Consider the following 21,423-nt stretch of genomic DNA (forward strand, 5'->3'; position numbering starts at 1 on the left):
GAAGATGGAGGACAAGAGAAAAAGGAAGAAAGATAAACATATTCTGAATAAATATATAGTGAGGGATTATACTAGTCATCTGGAAGATCTGGTGAAGGAGAAGATGATGGACTAGAAAAAAGGAGAGACGGAATATGTTTTGAGTAAATATGCAATGGAGGATCGCACAGAACTTTTGGAAGAGCTTGAGGAGGAAATGGAACATGACAAGAGTGATGATGAATTAAATGAGGTGGCAGGTGCAGTGATGACTACTGAGAAGAAGTTGAGTGTAGAGGGAAGTAGTGAGGTGAGGAAGGTAGGCTTTAAGTGCAAAAACAGGGATACTCCAGTAGTTCAGAGATGGAAGTTGTTGAGAGTGAGGGTGAAGTACCTGCAGCGAGGATCGCAGAGTTCAGGTCTCATTCCAAGTATTATAAGGATGATTTTGGCCCAGTGGGAGTGAGATTTGTAGAGAGAATGGATCCTTGCTTTTTGGTTGATCCATATGTGGTGTCAGAGTGAAAAGAGTGATAACAGGGGTGGCATTAAGTGTTGAGGAGGAGCAGTTGAAATTGAAGATTCCCGGTGTCTGTGATGCCCTCCGTTTGGTGAGACATAGATCCGATTGGGAAACGGAGAAGACATTATCTGTCATGCTGAGTTTTGATGCAGAGTCGTTAACAGATAAGGTCAAGGTAGGAAGTGTCAGTTATCCTGTGAGAGCTTATGTTCCGAAAATATTACAGTGTTTTAGGTGTCAAGGTTATGGGCATATTGTAGCAGTGTGTAGTAGGGAGATTTCTAGATGTGAGAAGTGTGCAGGAGGGCATGAGACAAAGGAATGTGTGTTTTCGGTGGAGAGATTTGTGTGTGTTAGTTGAGGGGGTGTTCATGGGGCTGGAGATCGGAGGTGTCTGGTGAGAGAAAGACAGATTGAGGTTGCCAGGGTCAGAGTAGTACAGAAAGTGTCATATGCTGAAGCAGTGAAGAGAGTGGTAGAGGAAGATGGGTACAGGGTGAGGGATCCTGAGAGGATTCCTGTGAGTAGGCAGAGAACAAGAGAGAGTGATGGGAGGAATATGTGCTTCATTAAGGTGGGCTTTTTAGCATTTATAGCCATGGTTGTTAATTGTACTGCAGAAATGGTTCGAAAGTCACAGAAATATAGGTTTTTGTGAAAGAGGCATTTACTGCTGAACAGCTGCAGGGGGTCTTGAGTGTTAGTGATATGTCTCTCAGACCGTTGGTCTGTAGTAGGACTAGGTAGGGTTAAATAGTAGAATGGGTGGTGGGTTTTTAGAGAGGGCTAATAGGTGGTAGGGTCATTTTCCTTTTTCCCAATGTTGTATTATTGTATCAAAGCATATAAGATAGGTAGGCTGTGAATGGCCTCACACATCAGTACAGTAGGTGGCGGTGTAAGCACCTAAAATTTGGATGTGATCCGCCAACCAAATCCCAAAGAAGAAGAAGAACCCTTCAACTACAGTATCCCTGTGGGACCAAAAAAGTATGTTTGCATAGAGAGAACACTTTGCATTGCCAGCACATGCTTCAGTACTCTGGTAGTGTTTATATCTCTGTGAGTTTAACACTTCATGACTGAGATCTGTCCTTAAAGACAACAGAACCCACAACAACCATGACTTTTATCACCATCTTCATCTGGATATTTGCCCTCTGTCTCCAAGGTAATATATTTTACAGAAAATGACCCGGATCATATAAATACATATATAACCTCATTACAGGTTTGGTGAATATGCTATATGGACAAATGATTGAACAATTTAATGCTAATTCTACGTGCCATCTCTGTTTCAGAGTCCAGAGGCCAGGTCACTGTGACTCAGACTCCTGCAGTGAAAACTGTTTCAGTGGGTCACTCAGTCAGTCTGAGCTGTAAGTCCAACAGTGCTGTAGTCAGACAGCAATGGACACTATTTGCACTGGTATCAACAGAAACCTGGAGGAGCTCCTAAACTCCTAATATACTGGGCTAAAACCCTTCAGTCTGGGACTCCATCTAGATTCAGTGGCAGCGGATCTGGGAGTGACTTCACTCTGACCATCAGTGGAGTCCAGGCTGAAGATGCAGGAGATTACTACTGTCAGAGTCAACACTACCCCAACAGTGTCTGGGTGTTCACACAGTGATACAGAGTCGTACAAAAACCTCCCTCAGTCAGACTGCACAGTGACTGTACTGCTACAGCTGGGACCTACTGCAGGTGCTGAGGGGAGGAGACAGTGATATGGATCACTGACTGAACTAAAATACACTGAACTAAATATATCAGTGATGCTGACAATAATGTCAATTTATCCACCTTTATGTTAAAGCATTCCTGAACAACCATAGTTCCAGACTACATACATTTCTTTCCCTTTTGCTATGGCAAACATTTCAGATAATAAGTTGAATGGACTCCATCTATGTGAAATAATGTCTCACATTATTTCAAAGTTAATATCCCAGTCTCTGCAAGGTCCGCCAGTCAGGTAGTAAGTTTCAAGCAAAGATTCAACCATATTCACTGAGATTATATTACATGATTATAACCCATTAAAACAACCTGAGGTTCTGTCATACAAGAGACAGTGACACGGAAGACTGGTTAGTGAAGTCAACTTTGAATATGTTTAGAAAGCATCATTCAAATCACATGTTCCCCATCATCATCATTATTGTAGTGCACCTACAAAAGTTATTTGAAGTTCTGAAATACCCACAATACCAGTCCAATATACAAAATAAAATGTACAGAAGTAAAGAAAACGAAGGTGATGTTACATCAGCATCAGAACCCCAAGATACAATCCCCATATGCACCTCACAACCAAATATTGATGTGATCATCTGGAATTATACTAACTATTTTGATGAGAAAGTTACTGACTGTTACATCTGTGGATAAAACATGATGCTGGGTTCAGGCATTAGACATATCTACATTATGTATAATATCCATTTTATCAGTCATAGATTACATGGTGGAATATCTGTTATTGTACCCTCCCTGAATCCACCATAGAGGTTAAAACCAGTCCACTCCCTCACATCTGGCCCAGTCCAGGGTATTTCAGGCTGTGAAACTGTTCAACTGCTAGACTGGTAGCTATAGGAGTGAAACTGAGATTTGCATAGACAGGGCTGTGTGGTTCTGCTTGTCCCAGAATAGAGCAGCACTGTCACCAGATATTCGCTCTGTTCCCAGGGGGATGGAGTTAGAGAAGACAAGGGGAAATATAATGGAGAAGGGTAGACTAAACAATGTTGAAAAGCATTGCTAAAACATCTAATATAATAAAATCATATTAGGAATTAAACATTATAAATACAGTGCATTTGGAAAGTATTCAGACCCCTTGAGTTTTTCCACATTTTGTTACGTTACAACCTTATTCTAAAATGTATTATATTGTTTTTTTGTCCCTCGTCAACCTACACACAATACCCCATAATGACAAAGCAGAAACTGATTTTTATACATTTTTGCAAATGTACAGTGAGCTCCATAATTCATTGGACAGTGACCATTGTTTTGTTATTTTGGTTCTGTACTCTAGCACTTTGAGTTTGAAAGGATACAATGACAATGAGCGTGAAGTGCAGACTGTCAGCTTTAATTTGAGGGTATTTTCATACATATCGGATGAACCGTTTAGAAATGACAGCACCTTTTGTACATGGTCCCCCCATTTTAAGGTACTACAAGTATTTGTTAAATTGGCTTCACAGATGTGTGTCGTTAGGCAGGTGTATTCATTTGTGTCGTTAGTGAATGCAGGAGAGCTGTTGATGAATAGTAATGATTCTAGACGTTGCTATTGCCTTTGGAGGTTGTTATTGGGGTGTGACAACATGAGGAAGACAGCAGTGTCGATGCAAATGAAGTTGGCCGTCATAAGGCTCAGAAATGAAAATCAATCATTCAGGAACATTGCAAAAAACCCTGGCCATGCCCAAGTCAACAGTTTTGTTCATCATTAACAAGAAAAAAACAACCGGTGAACTCAATTATGTCAAAAGACCCGGTAGACAGAGGAAGACCACTGTAGTGGATGACCGGAGAATACTCTCTATGGTGAAGAAAAAAAACCTGATAACAGCCCAACAGATCAAAAACACTCTCCTGGATGCAGGTGTAGATGTGTCAAAGTCTACCATACGCAGAAGACTACACCAGCAGGACTACAGAGGGTACACTACAAGATGCAAACCACTGATAAGCCTGAAGAACAGAAAGGCAAGATTACAGTTTGCTAAAAGCACCTAAAAGAACCCCAAGAGTTCTGGAAAAAAATATTGTGGACAGATGAGACAAAGATTAACATGTACCAGAGTGATGGAAAGACAAAAGTGTGGAGAAAAAAAGAAATGCCCATGATCCAAAGCATACCACCTCATCCATGAAACATGGTGGAGGGGTTGTTATGGCTTGGGCCTGTATGGCTGCCAGTGGAACAGGCTCACTTGTCTTCATCGATGATGTGACTGCAGACAGAAGTAGAACAATGAATTCTGAAGTCTACAGAAATATTTTATCTGCTCAGATAAAACCAAATGCCTCCAAACTCATTGGACGGCACTTAATCACGCAACAAGACAATGACCCTAAACATACTGCTAGAGCAACAAAGGGGTTTTTGATGGCCAAAAAGTGGAAAAACCTTGACTGGCCGAGTCAATCACCAGATCTGAATCCAATTGAACATGCATTTTACATGCTGAAGAGGAGACTTAAGGCAATAAGTCCCCGAAACAAGCAGGAACTGAAGATGGCTGCAGTACAGGCCTGGCAGAGCATCACCAGGGAAGATACCCAGCGTCTGGTGATGGCGATGCAGTCATTGCATGCAAAGGATATGCAACCAAATATTAACAATGATTACTTTATTCTACATTATGTTAAACTGTCCAATGATTTTTGATGCCCGAAAATGGGGGGGACCATGTACAAAAGCTTCTATAATTCGTAAACGGTTCATCCGATATGTATGAAAATATCCTCAAATTAAAGCTGACAGTCTGCACTTCACGCTCATTGTCATTGCATCCTTTCAAACTCAAAGTGCTAGAGTACAGAACCAAAATAACAAAATAATGGTCACTGTCCAGTGAATTATGGAGCTCACTGTATATAAAAAAAACGAAGTAATACATTTACATAAGTATTCAGACCCTTTACTTTGTTGAAGCACCTTTAGCAGCGATTACAGCTTCGAGTCTTCTTGTGTATGACGCTACAAGCTTGGCACACCTTTATTTGAAAAGTTTCTCCCATTCTTCTCTGCAGATCCTCTCAAGCTCTGTCAGGTTGGATGGGGAGGTCTCTCCAGAGATGTTCGATAGGGTTCAAGTCCGGGTTCTGTCTGGGCCACTCAAGGACATTCAGAGACTTGTCCCGAAGCCACTCCTGCATTGTTTTAGCTGTGTGCTTAGGGTCGTTGTCCTGTTGTAAGGTGAACCTTCGCCCCAGTCTGAGGTCCTGAGCGCTCTGAAGCAGGTTTTCATCAAGGATCTCTCTGTACTTTGTTCCGTTCATCTTTCCCATGATCCTGACTAGTTTCCCAGTCCCTGCCACTGAAAAACATCCCCACAGCATGATGCTACCACCACCATGCTTCACCTTAGGGATGGTGCCAGGTTTCCTCCAGACGTGACGTTTGGCAATCAGTCCAAAGAGTTCAATCTTGGTTTCATCAGACAAGATAATCTTGTTTCCATGGTCTGAGAGTCTTTTAGGTGCCTTTTGGCAAACTCCAAGCGGGCTGTTGTGCCTTTTACTGAGGAGTTGCTTCCGTCTGGCCACTCTACCATAAAGGCCTGATTGGTGGAGTGCTGCAGAGATGGTAGTCATCCTGTAAGGTTCTCCCATCTCCACAGAGAAGCTCTGGAGCTCTGTCAGAGTGACCATCAGGTTCTTGGTCACCTCCCTGACCAAGGCCCTTCTCCCCCGATTGCTCAGTTTGGCTGGGCAGCCAGCTCTAGGAAGAGTCTTGCTGGTCCAAACTTCTTCCATTTAAGAATGATGGAGGCCACTGTGTTCTTGGGGACCTTCAATGCTGCAGAAATGTTTTATTACCCTTCCCCAGATCTGTGCCTCGACAATTCCATCGACCTCATGGTTTTTGCTCTGACATGCACTGTCAACTGTGGGACCTTATATAGACAGGTGTGTGCCTTTCCAAATCATGTCCTACAATTGAATTTACCACAGGTGGACTCCTATGAAGTTGTAGAAACATCTCAAGGATGGTCAATTGAAACAGGATGCACCTGAGCTCAATGTCAAGTCTCATAGCAACGGGTCTGAATACTTATTTAAATAAGGTATTTCTGTGTTTTATTTTTAATAAATTTGCAAACATTTCTAAAAACCTGTTTTCGCTTTGTCGTTATGGGGTATTGTGTGTAGATTGATGAGGACATTTTAAAAAAATCACTACTGGGTGATCTGAAAAGTCATAGTCAATCGATCAATAATATAATAACACTTTTAGCAAAAATATTTATTTTCAATTTACAATTATGGGGTTATTGTGTATAGATTGATGAGGACATAAAAAAAGAAAATCAATTTTAGAATAAGCAGTAACGTAACAAAATGTGGAAAAAGCACTACTGGGTGATCTGAAAAGTCATAGTCAATTGATCAATAATATAAAAATACTTTTGGCAAAAATGTTTATTTTCAAAAAATGAGAATAGAAGGGTTCAGAACTTTTGTGAAACATCACAGTATAGTTGAAAAATATATGGCAAATAGAAATCCAATATGGATGGTGTCAAGAGATAGATGGGAGGTGTTGAATGGAGCTGAAAGATGGGACTAATAACAACTAACAACAACTAATAACAACAAGATAACTAATGTAAAGCATACTGTGTCCATAATAAGTATATAGGTTATAGGTTGGAAGTAGAGGCCTAAGCGTTGTTGTTCACTAGTTTTCGCCAATTAGGGAAGGGGTGGTGGGGTTGGAAAGTAATAAAGGGAAATGTATTTTTTAAAAGGATATGTATATAAATACAGTGGGGAAAAAAAGTATTTAGTCAGCCACCAATTGTGCAAGTTCTCCCACTTAAAAAGATGAGAGACGCCTGTAATTTTCATCATAGGTACACGTCAACTATGACGTGTACCAGAAAATCACATTGTAAGATTTTTAATGAATTTATTTGCAAATGATGGTGGAAAATAAGTATTTGGTCAATAACAAAAGTTTCTCAATACTTTGTTATATACCCTTTGTTGGCAATGACACAGGTCAAACGTTTTCTGTAAGTCCTCACAAGGTTTTCACAAACTGTTTCTGGTATTTTGGCCCATTCCTCCATGCAGATCTCCTCTAGAGCAGTGATGTTTTGGGGCTGTCGCTGGGCAACACGGACTTTCAACTCCCTCCAAAGATTTTCTATGGGGTTGAGATCTGGAGACTGGCTAGGCCACTTCAGGACCTTGAAATGCTTCTTACGAAGCCACTCCTTCGTTGCCCGGGCGGTGTGTTTGGGATCATTGTCATGCTGAAAGACCCAGCCACGTTTCATCTTCAATGCCCTTGCTGATGGAAGGAGGTTTTCACTCAAAATCTCACGATACATGGCGCCATTCATTCTTTCCTTTACACGGATCAGTCGTCCTGGTCCCTTTGCAGAAAAACAGCCCCAAAGCATGATGTTTCCACCCCCATGCTTCACAGTAGGTATGGTGTTCTTTGGATGCAACTCAGCATTCTTTGTCCTCCAACCACGACGAGTTGAGTTTTTACCAAAAAGTTATATTTTGGTTTCATCTGACCATATGACATTCTCCCAATCCTCTTCTGGATCATCCAAATGCACTCTAGCAAACTTCAGACGGGCCAGGACATGTACTGGCTTAAGCAGGGGGACAGGTCTCGCACTGCAGGATTTGAGTCCCTGGCAGCGTAGTGTGTTACTGATGGTAGGCTTTGTTACTTTGGTACCAGCTCTCTGCAGGTCATTCACTAGGTCCCCCCGTGTGGTTCTGGGATTTTTGCTCACCGTTCTTGTGATCATTTTGACCCCACGGGGTGAGATCTTGCTTGGAGCCCCAGATCGAGGGAGATTATCAGTGGTCTTGTATGTCTTCCATTTCCTAATAATTGCTCCCACAGTTGATTTCTTCAAACCAAGCTGCTTACCTATTGCAGATTCAGTCTTCCCAGCCTGGTGCAGGTCTACAATGTTGTTTCTGGTGTCCTTTGACAGCTCTTTGGTCTTGGCCATAGTGGAGTTTGGAGTGTGACTGTTTGAGGTTGTGGACAGGTGTCTTTTATACTGATAACAATTTCAAACAGGTGCCATTAATACAGGTAACGAGTGGAGGACAGAGGAGCCTCTTCAAGAAGAAATTACAGGTCTGTGAGAGCCAGAAATCTTGCTTGTTTGTAGGTGACCAAATACTTATTTTCCACCATAATTTGCAAATGAATTAATTAAAAATCCTACAATGTGATTTTCTGGATTTCTTTTTCTCAATTTGTCTGTCATAGTTGACGTGTACCTGTGATGAAAATTACAGGCCTCTCTCATCTTTTTAAGTGGGAGAACTAGCAAAATTGGTGGCTGACTAAATACTTTTTTTTCCCCACTGTATGTATGTATATGTACAGTGGGGGAAAAAAGTATTTAGTCAGCCACCAATTGTGCAAGTTCTCCCACTTAAAAAGATGAGAGAGGCCTGTAATTTTCATCATAGGTACACGTCAACTATGACAGACAAAATGAGGGAAAAAAATCCCAAAAATCACATTGTAGGATTTTTTATGAATGTATTTGGAAATTATGGTGGAAAATAAGTATTTGGTCAATAACTAAAGTTTCTCAATACTTTGTTATATACCTTTTGTTGGCAATGACACAGGTCAAACGTTTTCTGTAAGTCTTCACAAGGTTTTCACACACTGTTGCTGGTATTTTGGCCCATTCCTCCATGCAGATCTCCTCTAGAGCAGTGATGTTTTGGGGCTGTCGCTGGGCAACACGGACTTTCAACTCCCTCCAAAGATGTTCTATGGGGTTGAGATCTGGAGACTGGCTAGGCCACTCCAGGACCTTGAAATGCTTCTTACGAAGCCACTCCTTCGTTGCCCGGGCGGTGTGTTTGGGATCATTGTCATGCTGAAAGACCCAGCCACGTTTCATCTTCAATGCCCTTGCTGATGGAAGGAGGTTTTCACTCAAAATCTCACGATACATGGCCCCATGCATTTTTTCCTTTACACGGATCAGTCGTCCTGGTCCCTTTGCAGAAAAACAGCCCCAAAGCATGATGTTTCCACCCCCATGCTTCACAGTAGGTATGGTGTTTGGATGCAACTCAGCATTCTTTGTCCTCCAAACACAACGAGTTGAGTTTTTACCAAAAAGTTCTATTTTGGTTTCATCTGACCATATGACATTCTCCCAATCCTCTTCTGGATCATCCAAATGCACTCTAGCAAACTTCAGACGGGCCTGGACATGTACTGGCTTAAGCAGGGGGACACGTCTAGCACTGCAGGATTTGAGTCCCTGGTGGCGTAGTGTGTTACTGATGGTAGGCTTTGTTACTTTGGTCCCAGCACTCTGCAGGTCATTCACTAGGTCCCCCCGTGTGGTTCTGGGATTTTTGCTCACCGTTCTTGTGATCATTTTGACCCCACGGGGTGAGATCTTGCGTGGAGCCCCAGATCACGGGAGATTATCAGTGGTCTTGTATGTCTTCCATTTCCTAATAATTTCTCCCACAGTTGATTTCTTCAAACCAAGCTGCTTACCTATTGCAGATTCAGTCTTCCCAGCCTGGTGCAGGTCTACAATTTTGTTTCTGGTGTCCTTTGACAGCTCTTTGGTCTTGGCCATAGTGGAGTTTGGAGTGTGACTGTTTGAGGTTGTGGACAGGTGTCTTTTATACTGATAACAAGTTCAAACAGGTGCCATTAATACAGGTAACGAGTGGAGGACAGAGGAGCCTCTTAAAGAAGAAGTTACAGGTCTGTGAGAGCCAGAAATCTTGCTTGTTTGTAGGTGACCAAATACTTATTTTCCACCATAATTTGCAAATAAATTCATTAAAAATCCTACAATGTGATTTTCTGGATTTTTTTTTCTCAATTTATCTGTCATAGTTGACGTGTACCTATGATGAAAATTACAGGCCTCTCTCATCTTTTTAAGTGGGAGAACTTGCACAATTGGTGGCTGACTAAATACTTTTTTTCCCCACTGTATTTATATGTATGTATGTGTATATGTATGTGTATGTATATATATGTATATAAATTATATATTTGCGAGAAAAAATAAACATATGGGGGATTGGAAGTATGCAGACAATTACATTGATTGAAGTTAAAATCAATCTGCAATATTGAAGCTGATCTACCCCCATACATGTTTTTGAAAGAAATTGAAAAAAATATCATTTTTTTTATGTGGAAAAAGGGAAGGGGTCCGAATACTTTCCGAACGCAATGTATATATGTTATTATAATTAAAGAAAAATAAATAAAGAATTAAACATTATAAATATATATGTTATGGAAAGTAACAGTTTAGCAGTGTGAGTTCTGAGAGCAGATCTTAGAGGTTTATTATCAAATATCACTAATTATTATCACTGTTATTGGTGCTACAGTATAACAGGATCATTCAGTTGTAGAAATGATTGCAGAGTATTTGTTGGATCAGATGCCCTTTTAATTCTGTTTGATAACATGAGAGTAGCTATATGCTACAATGCTGAAATGATAAAAGAACCTGATTCATCAAAATAGTATGAAATGTGCTGCCTTCATGAGACAGTGATCACTGCAATCCTGATTAAAGTAACTCTTGTGCTTATATTTAAATTAAAACAAGCTGTATTTGAACTCAGAGTCAAGAAGACATGTACAACAGAATCTCAAAATATTTCATTTAGCATACAGCACTACTGATATTATTCACTATTATACTTTAACATTCAGCTCTAAAACACGAATGTTTCCAGATCCAGCACCATGTGGGGAATCTCTAGACCCCTACAATGGCTTCTCCTGCCCCTAGACAGTACATTGACTTCTCCGGAAGGTGACTGAACCACTGGTGTCGTCGTGGGTGAGCCTGCAGGTGTACACCTCTCCCTCTTCCCAGAGTGCCTTACTCAGCTGTTGTCAAACACGTGAGTCGGAAAGTCAATTTATCTGATTATCAGCTGTTTTCAAACACTTGAGTTGTAAAAGACGAGTGAATTCTATTTGATCAAACGCAAAAATGAGTATGCAGTTTAAGTATATAGTAGGCTAATATGGGTATTCGGACATGGCCACTGTGTTATCAGTGACCAAAACCATTTCAGATCGACAGTAAACAGCATAAACAACTAGCTACAGTACAAAGAACAACCAAACACAACCGAGAACAACCAAACACTTAATCTATGAAGAAATAGGCAAACAAAAAAGTCTGGCAAAACATGAAAGGTATATTCATACTTTACAGTTTAGCAATAAAACACTGGCGGTTTCCCGGACACAGGTTAAGCCTAATCCTAGACTAAAAAGCTTTTTCTTTAATGGCGATTCTCCATTGAGTTTACTTTTTATTCCAGGACCAGGCTTAATCTGTGTCTGGGAATACGCCCCTAAATTTAGAAAGACATGTATTGAACAGATACCATATGTAGTCTGGATACATTATAATTCAATATTCACAATGTCAAATCTGACATGAAACGTCTATTAATTTATGTCAAATCTACTCTGAGATACAAGGCCAAAATGACTTCAAAATACTATTCAAAACTATAGATGAAGTTCACCTTTAAACCATGTCTGTGTTAACATGTACTATGAATACAATACAAACTGCTGCTTATATAATATAATTAGTAGGAGCTACATCTTGACAGAACAATGAGTTGACCTGCAATACTGTATATCAAAATGTGTTCTTTTTATATCATATGTTAGAATATTTTTATTGCTACAAAAAGTTGGTGGTATGTGAACAATTCTCTCACTTCGGTGACTCTACAATTTACCAATCTACCAATCTGTCCACGGAAATCTCTAAAAAGATACAGCCTAAAAGTCTCAAAGTGTTGTTCAATATCATGATTACATTTACTTTAATCAGAGAAGAAAGACATCAATGGACGTGCTTTTTAGCACCAGTCTTGTGCCACTTCCAAAAGTCCTCCACAGTGATTCATTCTGGTGAAGTCTCCGTACAAAAACCTCCTTCACACAAGAGTGAGAACCTTCACACACAGAGCACTCTCAGTACCACCCTGATAGTACTGAAGTACTAGTATAATACAATAGGGACTGATAGTACTGAAGTGCTAGTATAATACAATAGGGACTGATATTACTGAAGTACTAGTATAATCAAATCAAATCAAGCTTTATTTATGCAGCACATTTCAGACTTGGAATGCAACAAAAAGTGCTTTACAGGAAGAAACGAATAAAAAACAATGAAAATAAAAGCTGAAATATTTACTACTCAACAAACATAATATAAAAAAAAATAATAATGACACAAACTGAACATCTAAAAAGAACCGAAAGAAAAGCAAAGCTAAAATATGTGTTTTAAGACCTCTTTTAAACATGTCCACAGTTTCGGCCCCCCTCAGGTTCTCTGGCAGGCTATTCCAGAGGCTGTGGGCATAATAACTAAAGGCTGCCTCTCCATGCCTCTTGGTCCTAGGCTTTGGGATAGTTAAAAGGCCATTGCCAGAGAACCTGAGGGACATACTGGGAACATAACTTAAAAGCATGTCTGACATGTAGTGGGGTGCACAATCGTGGATTGATTTAAAAACCAATCTTAAAATATATTCTAAAACTCACAGGGAGCCAGTGCAGAGACCTTAAAACCGTTGTAATGTCTGCTTTCCGTCTGGTCTTGGTCAGTACCCGTGCTGCAGCATTCTGTGTGTTTTGCAGTTGACAAATGGCTTTCCTGGGTAGGCCAGACAGGAGAACATTACAGTAGTCAAGCCTGCTCTGTATCAGCCTGAGAGAGAAACAGCCTCACCTTGGCAATGTTCCTCAGGTGGTAAAAAGCTATTTTGCTCACATTCTTAATGTTTGGTACGAAATTTAGTTCAAAATCTAAAATAGCACCTACGTTTTTTTTCCTGCTGTTTTATTTTTATTGCCCATGAATTAAAATATGTGGCTAGATTCTCTCTCTGTGCTTTGGCTGATAGTTAGAAAATATATTTATTTATTTATTTTTTACCCCACATTTTTTTCCTTTTTGGTTCCTTATTATCCATCTGTACAGTAGGTGGCGGAATACACATAATTGTTACGAACAACATTATACCAAAGAAGAAGATCTCTTCAACTACAGTTTCTCTGTGGGACCATGAAAGTCTGTTTGCGTAGCGAGTACACTTTGCATTGCCAGCACATGCTTCAGAGGTCTGGGAGTGTTTATAGCCCTGTGAGTTGAATGCTTCATGACTGAGAGCTGTCCTTCATGACAACAGAACCCACAAAAACATGACTTTTATCACCATCCTCATCTGGACACTTGCCCTCTGCTTTCAGGAAAAAGATTTTGAGCTCAGACATTACACACATATCCGTAACCATATAATTAGGAATTAGAATGTGATGTCAGTAACTGTCAATGCCTATATTTAGTAATACCCATATTTTATGTCATCTATTAAATGGTGGTTTATTCATTGTAAGAACGTCCCCCTCCCTGAATCCACTATAGAGGTTACAGTAAACCCAGTCCACTCCCTCACATCTGACCCAGTCCAGGGTATTACAGGTAATGAAACTGTTCAACTACTAGACTGGTAGCTGTGGGAGTGAAACTGAGATTTACATAGACAGGGCTGGGTGGTTCTGCTTGTCCCAGAATAGAGCAGCACTGTCACCAGATATTCGCTCTGTCCCCAGGGTGTTGGAGGTAGAGAAGACTATCACTACACTATACTCCCGAGTGGTGCAGTGGTTTAAGGCACTGCATCGCAGTGCTAGCTGTGCCACTAGAGATCCTGGTTCGAATCCAGGCTCTGTCGTAGCCGTCTGCGACCGGGAGACCCATGGGGTGGCGCGCACAATTGGCCCAGCGTCGTCCAGGGTAGGGGAGGGAATGGCCGGCAGGGGATATAGCTCAGTTGGTAGAGCATGGCGTTTGCAACGCCAGGGTTGTGGGTTCGATAAAATAATGTATGCACTAACTGTAAGTCGCTCTGGATAAGAGCGTCTGCTAAATGACTAAAATGTAAATATAGCAGCGTTTTCCAAACTCGGTCCTCTGGACCCGAAGGGTTGCAAGTTTTGGTTTTTGCTCTAGCACTACAAACCTGATTCAAATAATCAACTAATCATCAAGATATGATAATTTGAATCAGCTGTGTAGTGTTAGGACAAAAAACTAAATGTGCACCCCTTGAGGACCGAGTATGGGAAACGCTGCTAAATCTTGAATTAGTGCCACTTGTAATATTTGTATTTTTATTGTATTTTTTTTTGCTTCAAATCAAAGCCTATAACACACGTGAGAGTCCAAGATATCGGTTGACTGTTTGATAGTTCTTCTTTTATTACTGTAAAGTCTGTCAAGTCAAACAGGTCTGACACAGACTCAGTATCCTGATGAATGAAGACAGTCAACTACTACCATGGCAGAACCTCTTCTATTATATCATAATATATTGTGATAGCATTAAATACTGGTCCATTATGATGTTAGAGTGAGTTTTAGACTTGACAGTTTTTAAAGACACCATTAATCAGCATTACTGAATACATATTTTTCCAGAATATTACAAATATACAGTATCTAAGATACTGTTTATTAATAGAAACAACAAAAATATGCATTTCAAAAAGAAATATTTATTTTAATCCATTATCACACAATCGAAGCATCAACACAAACATGATAGTGAATAAAAGCAGATCACATCAAATCTAAAACTAACACAATCTCAATCTACAGAATGGATTGACACATGAACCCAAGCCAAGCCCCCTGTTAGTCTACACCAGGGTGATCTCTAAATCAGAGAATTACTGATTTTAGAACAAAGCTAGTCAAAGCAGAGGAACCAGCATCCTCTCTCCACAGGGGTGTGTGACTGAGGGGTCCTACCCAGAACAGTCAGCCCTCCTCAGGGTCTTTGTGACTGGAGTCTGGGATTTCTGCTGGAATTCACAGGTCACCTCTCCTGCCTTGGTCCACTCCTGGGCAGTGAGAGTCAGTGTGCTGCTCCAGCTGTACAGGCCGTCCTTCTCCAGGACCCCGGGACTGGCCTCCTGCTTCTTGCTGGTCCCGTCCACTTTCCAGCTCATGGTCCAGTCTGAGGGGAAGCCCTTGTTGGCCAGACACATCAGCGTGGCTATTGACTTACTGGACAGCTCCTCACTAGAGGGGGGAAGGACGGGTTTGGGAACTGTTACCTGGAAGAAACACAACACATCAACTACATCAAAACAAAGTACTTTGGAAATGACTTCTAAAACTTAGATTAGATTGCTAAAAGACGTGATGAAAACACAAACATTAGTATGATAGGAAAGCAGATTACAAGTATAAAGTATACAAGCAGAAAGCATACAAGTATGACGTGTTTAACTTTAGCATTACTTTGTCATACATAAAAAAAAAATTAGGATCGTTTCTCATCAGAATACTCATATTTGTAGTATTTTGCAGAATCCAAGAGGTTGGATACAAATAACAGAGACCCTTTCTGGCTATCATGAACACAATAAACTGATGACTACAATAACAAATATTATAGTTATCATACCAGAATAAGAGTTATATAGTCTGCAATCAAACAAATCAAACATACAAAAAAATGCCCGCAATTTAACATTTTGATTAAATAAACTGTTAAATAAGGCTCTTTCAAAATCAATATATAACAATATTTTTGGAAAGTAAAGTATCTCAAATCTAAATGTTTTAATAGAGATTAAAGAGTTTAAGAATAAAATGGAATCAGACAAACATCAAGAAACTTACTTCCAACATCTAGTCTGGTGCCACTACCAAAAGTGTACCACAGTGATACAACCCCTATAACTGCTGGTACAAAAACCTCCTGACCATTGGGCAAGCTGAATAATAAAATGTTTTAGACTGTGGTTTAAATCATGAGCACATATGAATACTGGCCAAATATAATGTTATATTCTTCATTTGAAATAGTTTTTTGATTAAATGAAAAACATTATAGTTTTATTATAAAATAGAAAGGTATAAAACAAACCCAAACATTTTAGAGAAATGTTCAGTAACTGATTTGAGAAGCTTTCATAAGAGTCCAAGCATGAGTGAAGTGACAGTTAGGGCTGTATTCAATCTGTATCGCTGAAGCCTTTAAATTTCAATTGGGCTTTAGCGCTGAACTTCAGCAATACGGATTGAATAGAGCCCTTCATCTGAAATAAAAGGTGTATCGTTGAAGTGTTACAGATTGCCGGATAGAAATGTCAAGATAATTTTTGATTGAGCTGACATATTACATTTACTTCACTTAGCAGATGCTCTTATCCAGAGGGACTTACAGGCGCAATAAGGGCCTTACTCAAGGGCACATCGACAGATTTTTGACCTAGTCGGCTCAGGGATTCGAACTAGCGACCTCTTAACCGCTAGGCTACCTGCCTCCCCATATGCAGCGTTTACTGTGAATGCAGTCTCCGCTAACACAGGAACATTGCCTTTAAATTCCAATCACGCTGTAACACTGAACTTCAGCAATACGGATTGAATAGACCCCTTCATCTTGATGCTTGTCATTTGCTTTCAAGTTAAAGTTGCTGTTGAATTCTAAAGCATATTATGTTCTAGAAAACTGATCTTAAATGGAATCTGATCTTGACAATGTGTTATTCATTTCTCAGTATCCCGAGGGCAGATCACTGTGACTCAGATCCTGCAGTGAAAGCTGTCCTTTCAGGTCACATACTGCAGTTACTCTCCACTGCTGTAAAACCAGCAGTGATCCATTAAAGGTTCTGTGCAGTCAAAATTCAGTTTTTCTTGTGTTTTATATAATATTGTACAACAGCTGATGAAACTAACACTGTAAAGGTGTGAAAAAATGGATCAGTGTTATTTCCTGATAGTTCCTCGTTGAAAATATGAGGAACTACATATGATGTATAGGACCTTCTAATAAGCAGGTTTGCATTTGAGAGAGGTTCGGCTTTCCATGGTGACATTACCATGTGGCAAATTAGTTAATAGACCAATAACAAAGAGAGTTCCAAATCTCTCTGCCAATAACAGCTAGTTTTCCGTTTTCCCCTCCCCACTCAGACCACTCTCAGACAGTCTTAGCTGCAGGTGCTGAGGGGGAGGACTAGACCGGTGATAGTGTTCAGGACTAGACCAGTGATAGTACTGAGGACTAGACCAGTGATAGTGTTGAGGACTATACCAGTGATAGTGTTAGGGACTAGAACAGTGATAGTGTTGAGGACTAGACCAGTGATAGTGTTGAGGACTATACCAGTGATAGTGTTAGGGACTAGAACAGTGATAGTGTTGAGGACTACAGTCTAGAGCAGGGTTCTTCAACACCTCTGTTTTTCATCCTCTCCTCCTAATCAGGGGCTAATTCAGACCTTGGACACCAGGTGAGTGCAATTAACTACCAGGTAGAAATAAAAAACAGAAGTGTTTCGGGAATTGAAGAACCCTGGTCTAGAGTATCATAGGTTCCCTTTATTATTTGACCGACCAACACCTCAAAATGAAAACAGTCACAAAATGGATGATATACACTGAGTGCACAAAACATTAGGAACATTCCATGACAGACTGACCAGGTGAATCCAGGTGAAAGCTATGATCGCTTATTGATGTCACTTGATAAATCCACTTCAATCAGTGTAGATGAAGGGGAGGAGACAGGTTATAGAATAATTGTTAAGCCTTGAGACAATTAAGACATGGATTGTGTATGTGTGCCATTCAGAGAGTGAATGGGCAAGACAAAATATTGAAGTTCCTTTTAACAGGGTATGGTAGTAGGTGCCAGGCGCACCGGTTTGTGTGTCAAGACCTGCAACGCTGCTGGGTTTTTCACAGTCAACAGTTTCCTGTGTGTATCAAGAATGGTCAACCACCCAAAGGATATTCAGCCAACGGCAGGCCAGTGGTCGAAAACGGGTCATTGATGAAAGAGGACAAAGGAGCCTGACATGAATTGTGCAGAGCAACAGACGGGCTACAGTTAGTCAACTGACAGACTAGTACAACATTGGTGACCAAAGAACCATAAAATAATGCACAACTCATCGTACCTTGACACGAATGGGGTATGGCAGCCGACATCCTTACAAAATTCCACTTCTTTCAGCAAAAAAAAAGAAACTGAGTTTGCAGTGGGTTACGGAACGAAAACACTGGACACTGGAGAATTGGAAAAATATTGCTTGATCTGATGAATCCCTGTTCCTGCTGTTTCACGCTGATGGGAGGACTAGGGTATGGACAAAACCACATGAGTACATGCATCCAAAAAGCTGTGTGTCAACGTTAGTGATGTAATGGTGTGGGCTGTGTTTTAATGGCACACATTGGGCCCCTTGATAAAAGTGGAGCAACATTTAAATTGCCAATCAGGTGCATCCATTCATGGCAAAAGTGTATCTATCTGCAAATTGATTTTTTCATCAGTATAATGCCCCATGCCACAAGGCTAGGATTGTCCAGGAATAGTTCCATGAACATGACAGTGAATTCAGCTTACTGTAGTGGCCTGCCCAGTCACCAGATCTCAATAAAATTAGCATCTGTGGGATGAGATGGAACGAGCAATTCGGAGTAGAGATCCACTACCAGCCAAATTGACACAACTGTGGGAGGCATTGGAGTCAACATGGGCCAGCATCCCTGTGGAAGGAACACTTTCGACACCTTATAGAGTCCATGACCTGACAAATTGAGTCTGCTCTGAGGGCAAAAGGGGGTGGAACTCAATATTAGGAAGGCGTTCCTAATGTCTTGTACACTCAGTGTATATCCCATACATTACCAAATGAGGCATACATTACCTGCCTTGCTCCAAGACGGTCATTTTCATAGAGAGGACACTTTGCATAGACAGCACATGCTTCAGTGGTCTGGGAGTGTTTATAGCCCTGTGAGTTTATCACTTCATGACTGAGAGCTGTCCTTCATGACAAGAGACTCCACAACAACCATGACTTTTATCACCATCTTTATCTGGATATTTGCCCTCTGGATTCAAGGTAAAATATTTGACTGTGACAGCAATGGACAGTGGTTGGCCTGGTACCAACAGAAACCTGGAGGAGCTCCTAAACTCCTAATATACTTGGCTACAACCATTCAGTCTGGGAGTCCATCTAGATTCAGTGGCAGTGGATCTGGGAGTGACTTCACTCTGACCATCAGTGGAGTCCAAACTAAGTTAGTCTATTCCTAGAAAACATTGAACCGCTGTAGTTTACAACAATTATAGTTTCTGAGGTGGAAGTTGGGAGAGTTATATTTGGGTGTTTCAGTGAAACGTAAGTGAGGGAGGCCCCGCTCTCTCGCTTTCCCAGATGTTTAGTTCATTTCATGCCTGTCAACTATGCATCTGTCTATCCCTGTTCTCTCCTCTCCGCACAGGCTATACAAACGCCTCACACCGCGTGGCTGCTACCACTCTAACCTGGTGGTCCCTGCACGCACGACCCACGTGGAGTTCCCGGTCTCCGGCAGCCTCTGGAACTGCCGTTCTGCGGCCAACAAGGCAGAGTTCATCTCCAGTCCCTCGACTTCTTGGCGCTGACGGAAACATGGATTACCACTGAAAACACTGCTACTCCTACTGCTCTCTCCTCGTCTGACCATGTGTTTTCGCATACCCCGAGAGCATCTGGTCAGCGGGGTGGTGGCACAGGAATCCTCATCTCTCCCAAGTGGACATTCTATCTTTTTCCCCTGACCCATCTGTCTATCTCCTCATTTGAATTCCATGCTGTCACAGTCACTAGCCCATTCAAGCTTAACATCCTTATAATGTATCACCCTCCAGGTTCCCTTGGAGAGTTCATCAATGAGCTTGACACCTTGATAAGTTCCTTTCCTGAGGATGGCTCACCCCTCACAGTTCTGGGTGACTTTAACCTCCCTACGTCTACCTTTGACTCATTTCTCTCTGCCTCCTTCATTCCACTCCTCTCCTCTTTTGACCTCACCCTCTCACCGCCCCCCCCTACTCACAAGGCAGGAAATACGCTTGACCTCATCTTTACTAGATACTGTTCTTCTACTAATCTCACTGCAACTCCCCTCCATGTCTCCGACCACTACTTTGTATCCTTTTCTCTCTCGCTCTCCTCCAACACTACTCACTCTGCCCCTACTCAGATGGTAATGCGCCGTCGCAACCTTCGCTCTCTCTCTCCCGCTACTCTCTCCTCTTCCATCCTATCATCTCTTCCCTCTGCTCAATCCTTCTCCTTCCAATCTCCTGATTCTGCCTCCTCAACCCTCCTCTCCTCCCTTTCTGCATCCTTTGACTCTCTATGTCCCCTATCCTCCCGGCTGGCTCGGTCCTCCCCTCCTGCTCCGTGGCTTGACGACTCATTGCGAGCTCACAGAACAGGGCTCCGGGCAGCCGAGCGGAAATGGAGGAAAACTAGACTCCCTGTGGACCTGGCATCTTTTCACTCCCTCCTCTCTACATTTTCTTCCTCTGTTTCTGCTGCTAAAGCCACTTTCTACCACTCTAAATTCCAAGCATCTGCCTCCAACCCTAGGAAGCTCTTTGCCACCTTCTCCTCCCCCTCCCCCCTCCTCCCTCTCTGTGGATGACTTCGTCAACCATTTTGAAAAGAAGGTTGACGACATCTGATCCTCGTTTGTTAAGTCAAATGACACTGCTGGTCTTGCTCACACTACCCTACCCTATGCTTTGACTTCTTTCTCCCCTCTCTCTCCAGATGAAATCTTGCGACTTGTGATGGCCGGCCGCCCAACAACCTGCCCGCTTGACCCTATCCCCTCCTCTCTTCTCCAGACCATTTCCGGAGACCTTCTCCCTTACCTCACCTCGCTCATCAACTCATCCTTGACCGTTGGCTATGTCCCTTCCGTCTTCAAGAGAGCGAGAGTTGCACCCCTTCTCAAAAAACCTACACTCGATCCCTCCGATGTCAACAACTACAGACCAGTATCCCTTCTTTCTTTTCTCTCCAAAACTCTTGAGCGTGCCGTCTTTAGCCAACTCTCTTGCTATCTCTCTCAGAATGACCTTCTTGATCCAAACCAGTCAGGTTTCAAAACTGGTCATTCAACTGAGACTGCTCTTCTCTATGTCACGGAGGCTCTCCACACTGCTAAAGCTAACTGTCTCTCCTCTGCTCTTGTCCTTCTAGACCTGTCTGTTGCCTTTGATACTGTGAACCATCAGATCCCCCTCTCCACCCTCTCCG

The 21,423-nt window shown here is 41.6% G+C and overlaps 1 pseudogene and 1 gene segment (V, D, J or C); one reads left to right on the top strand and one right to left on the bottom strand.

Annotated features, from left to right (window-relative positions):
- The first annotated feature begins 1,608 nt into the window (after positions 1-1,608).
- Positions 1,609-2,139, top strand: LOC123484343 (annotated as a pseudogene).
- A 12,762-nt stretch (positions 2,140-14,901) lies between these two features.
- On the bottom strand, positions 14,902-15,349 carry LOC123484340. The segment is given in 1 exon segment: positions 14,902-15,349. A coding segment is annotated over 1 exon segment (243 nt).
- Positions 15,350-21,423: the final 6,074 nt, after the last annotated feature.

This window comes from Coregonus clupeaformis, unplaced genomic scaffold, assembly GCF_020615455.1.
Source record: "Coregonus clupeaformis isolate EN_2021a unplaced genomic scaffold, ASM2061545v1 scaf0279, whole genome shotgun sequence".
Taxonomy (NCBI): Eukaryota; Metazoa; Chordata; class Actinopteri; order Salmoniformes; family Salmonidae; genus Coregonus; species Coregonus clupeaformis.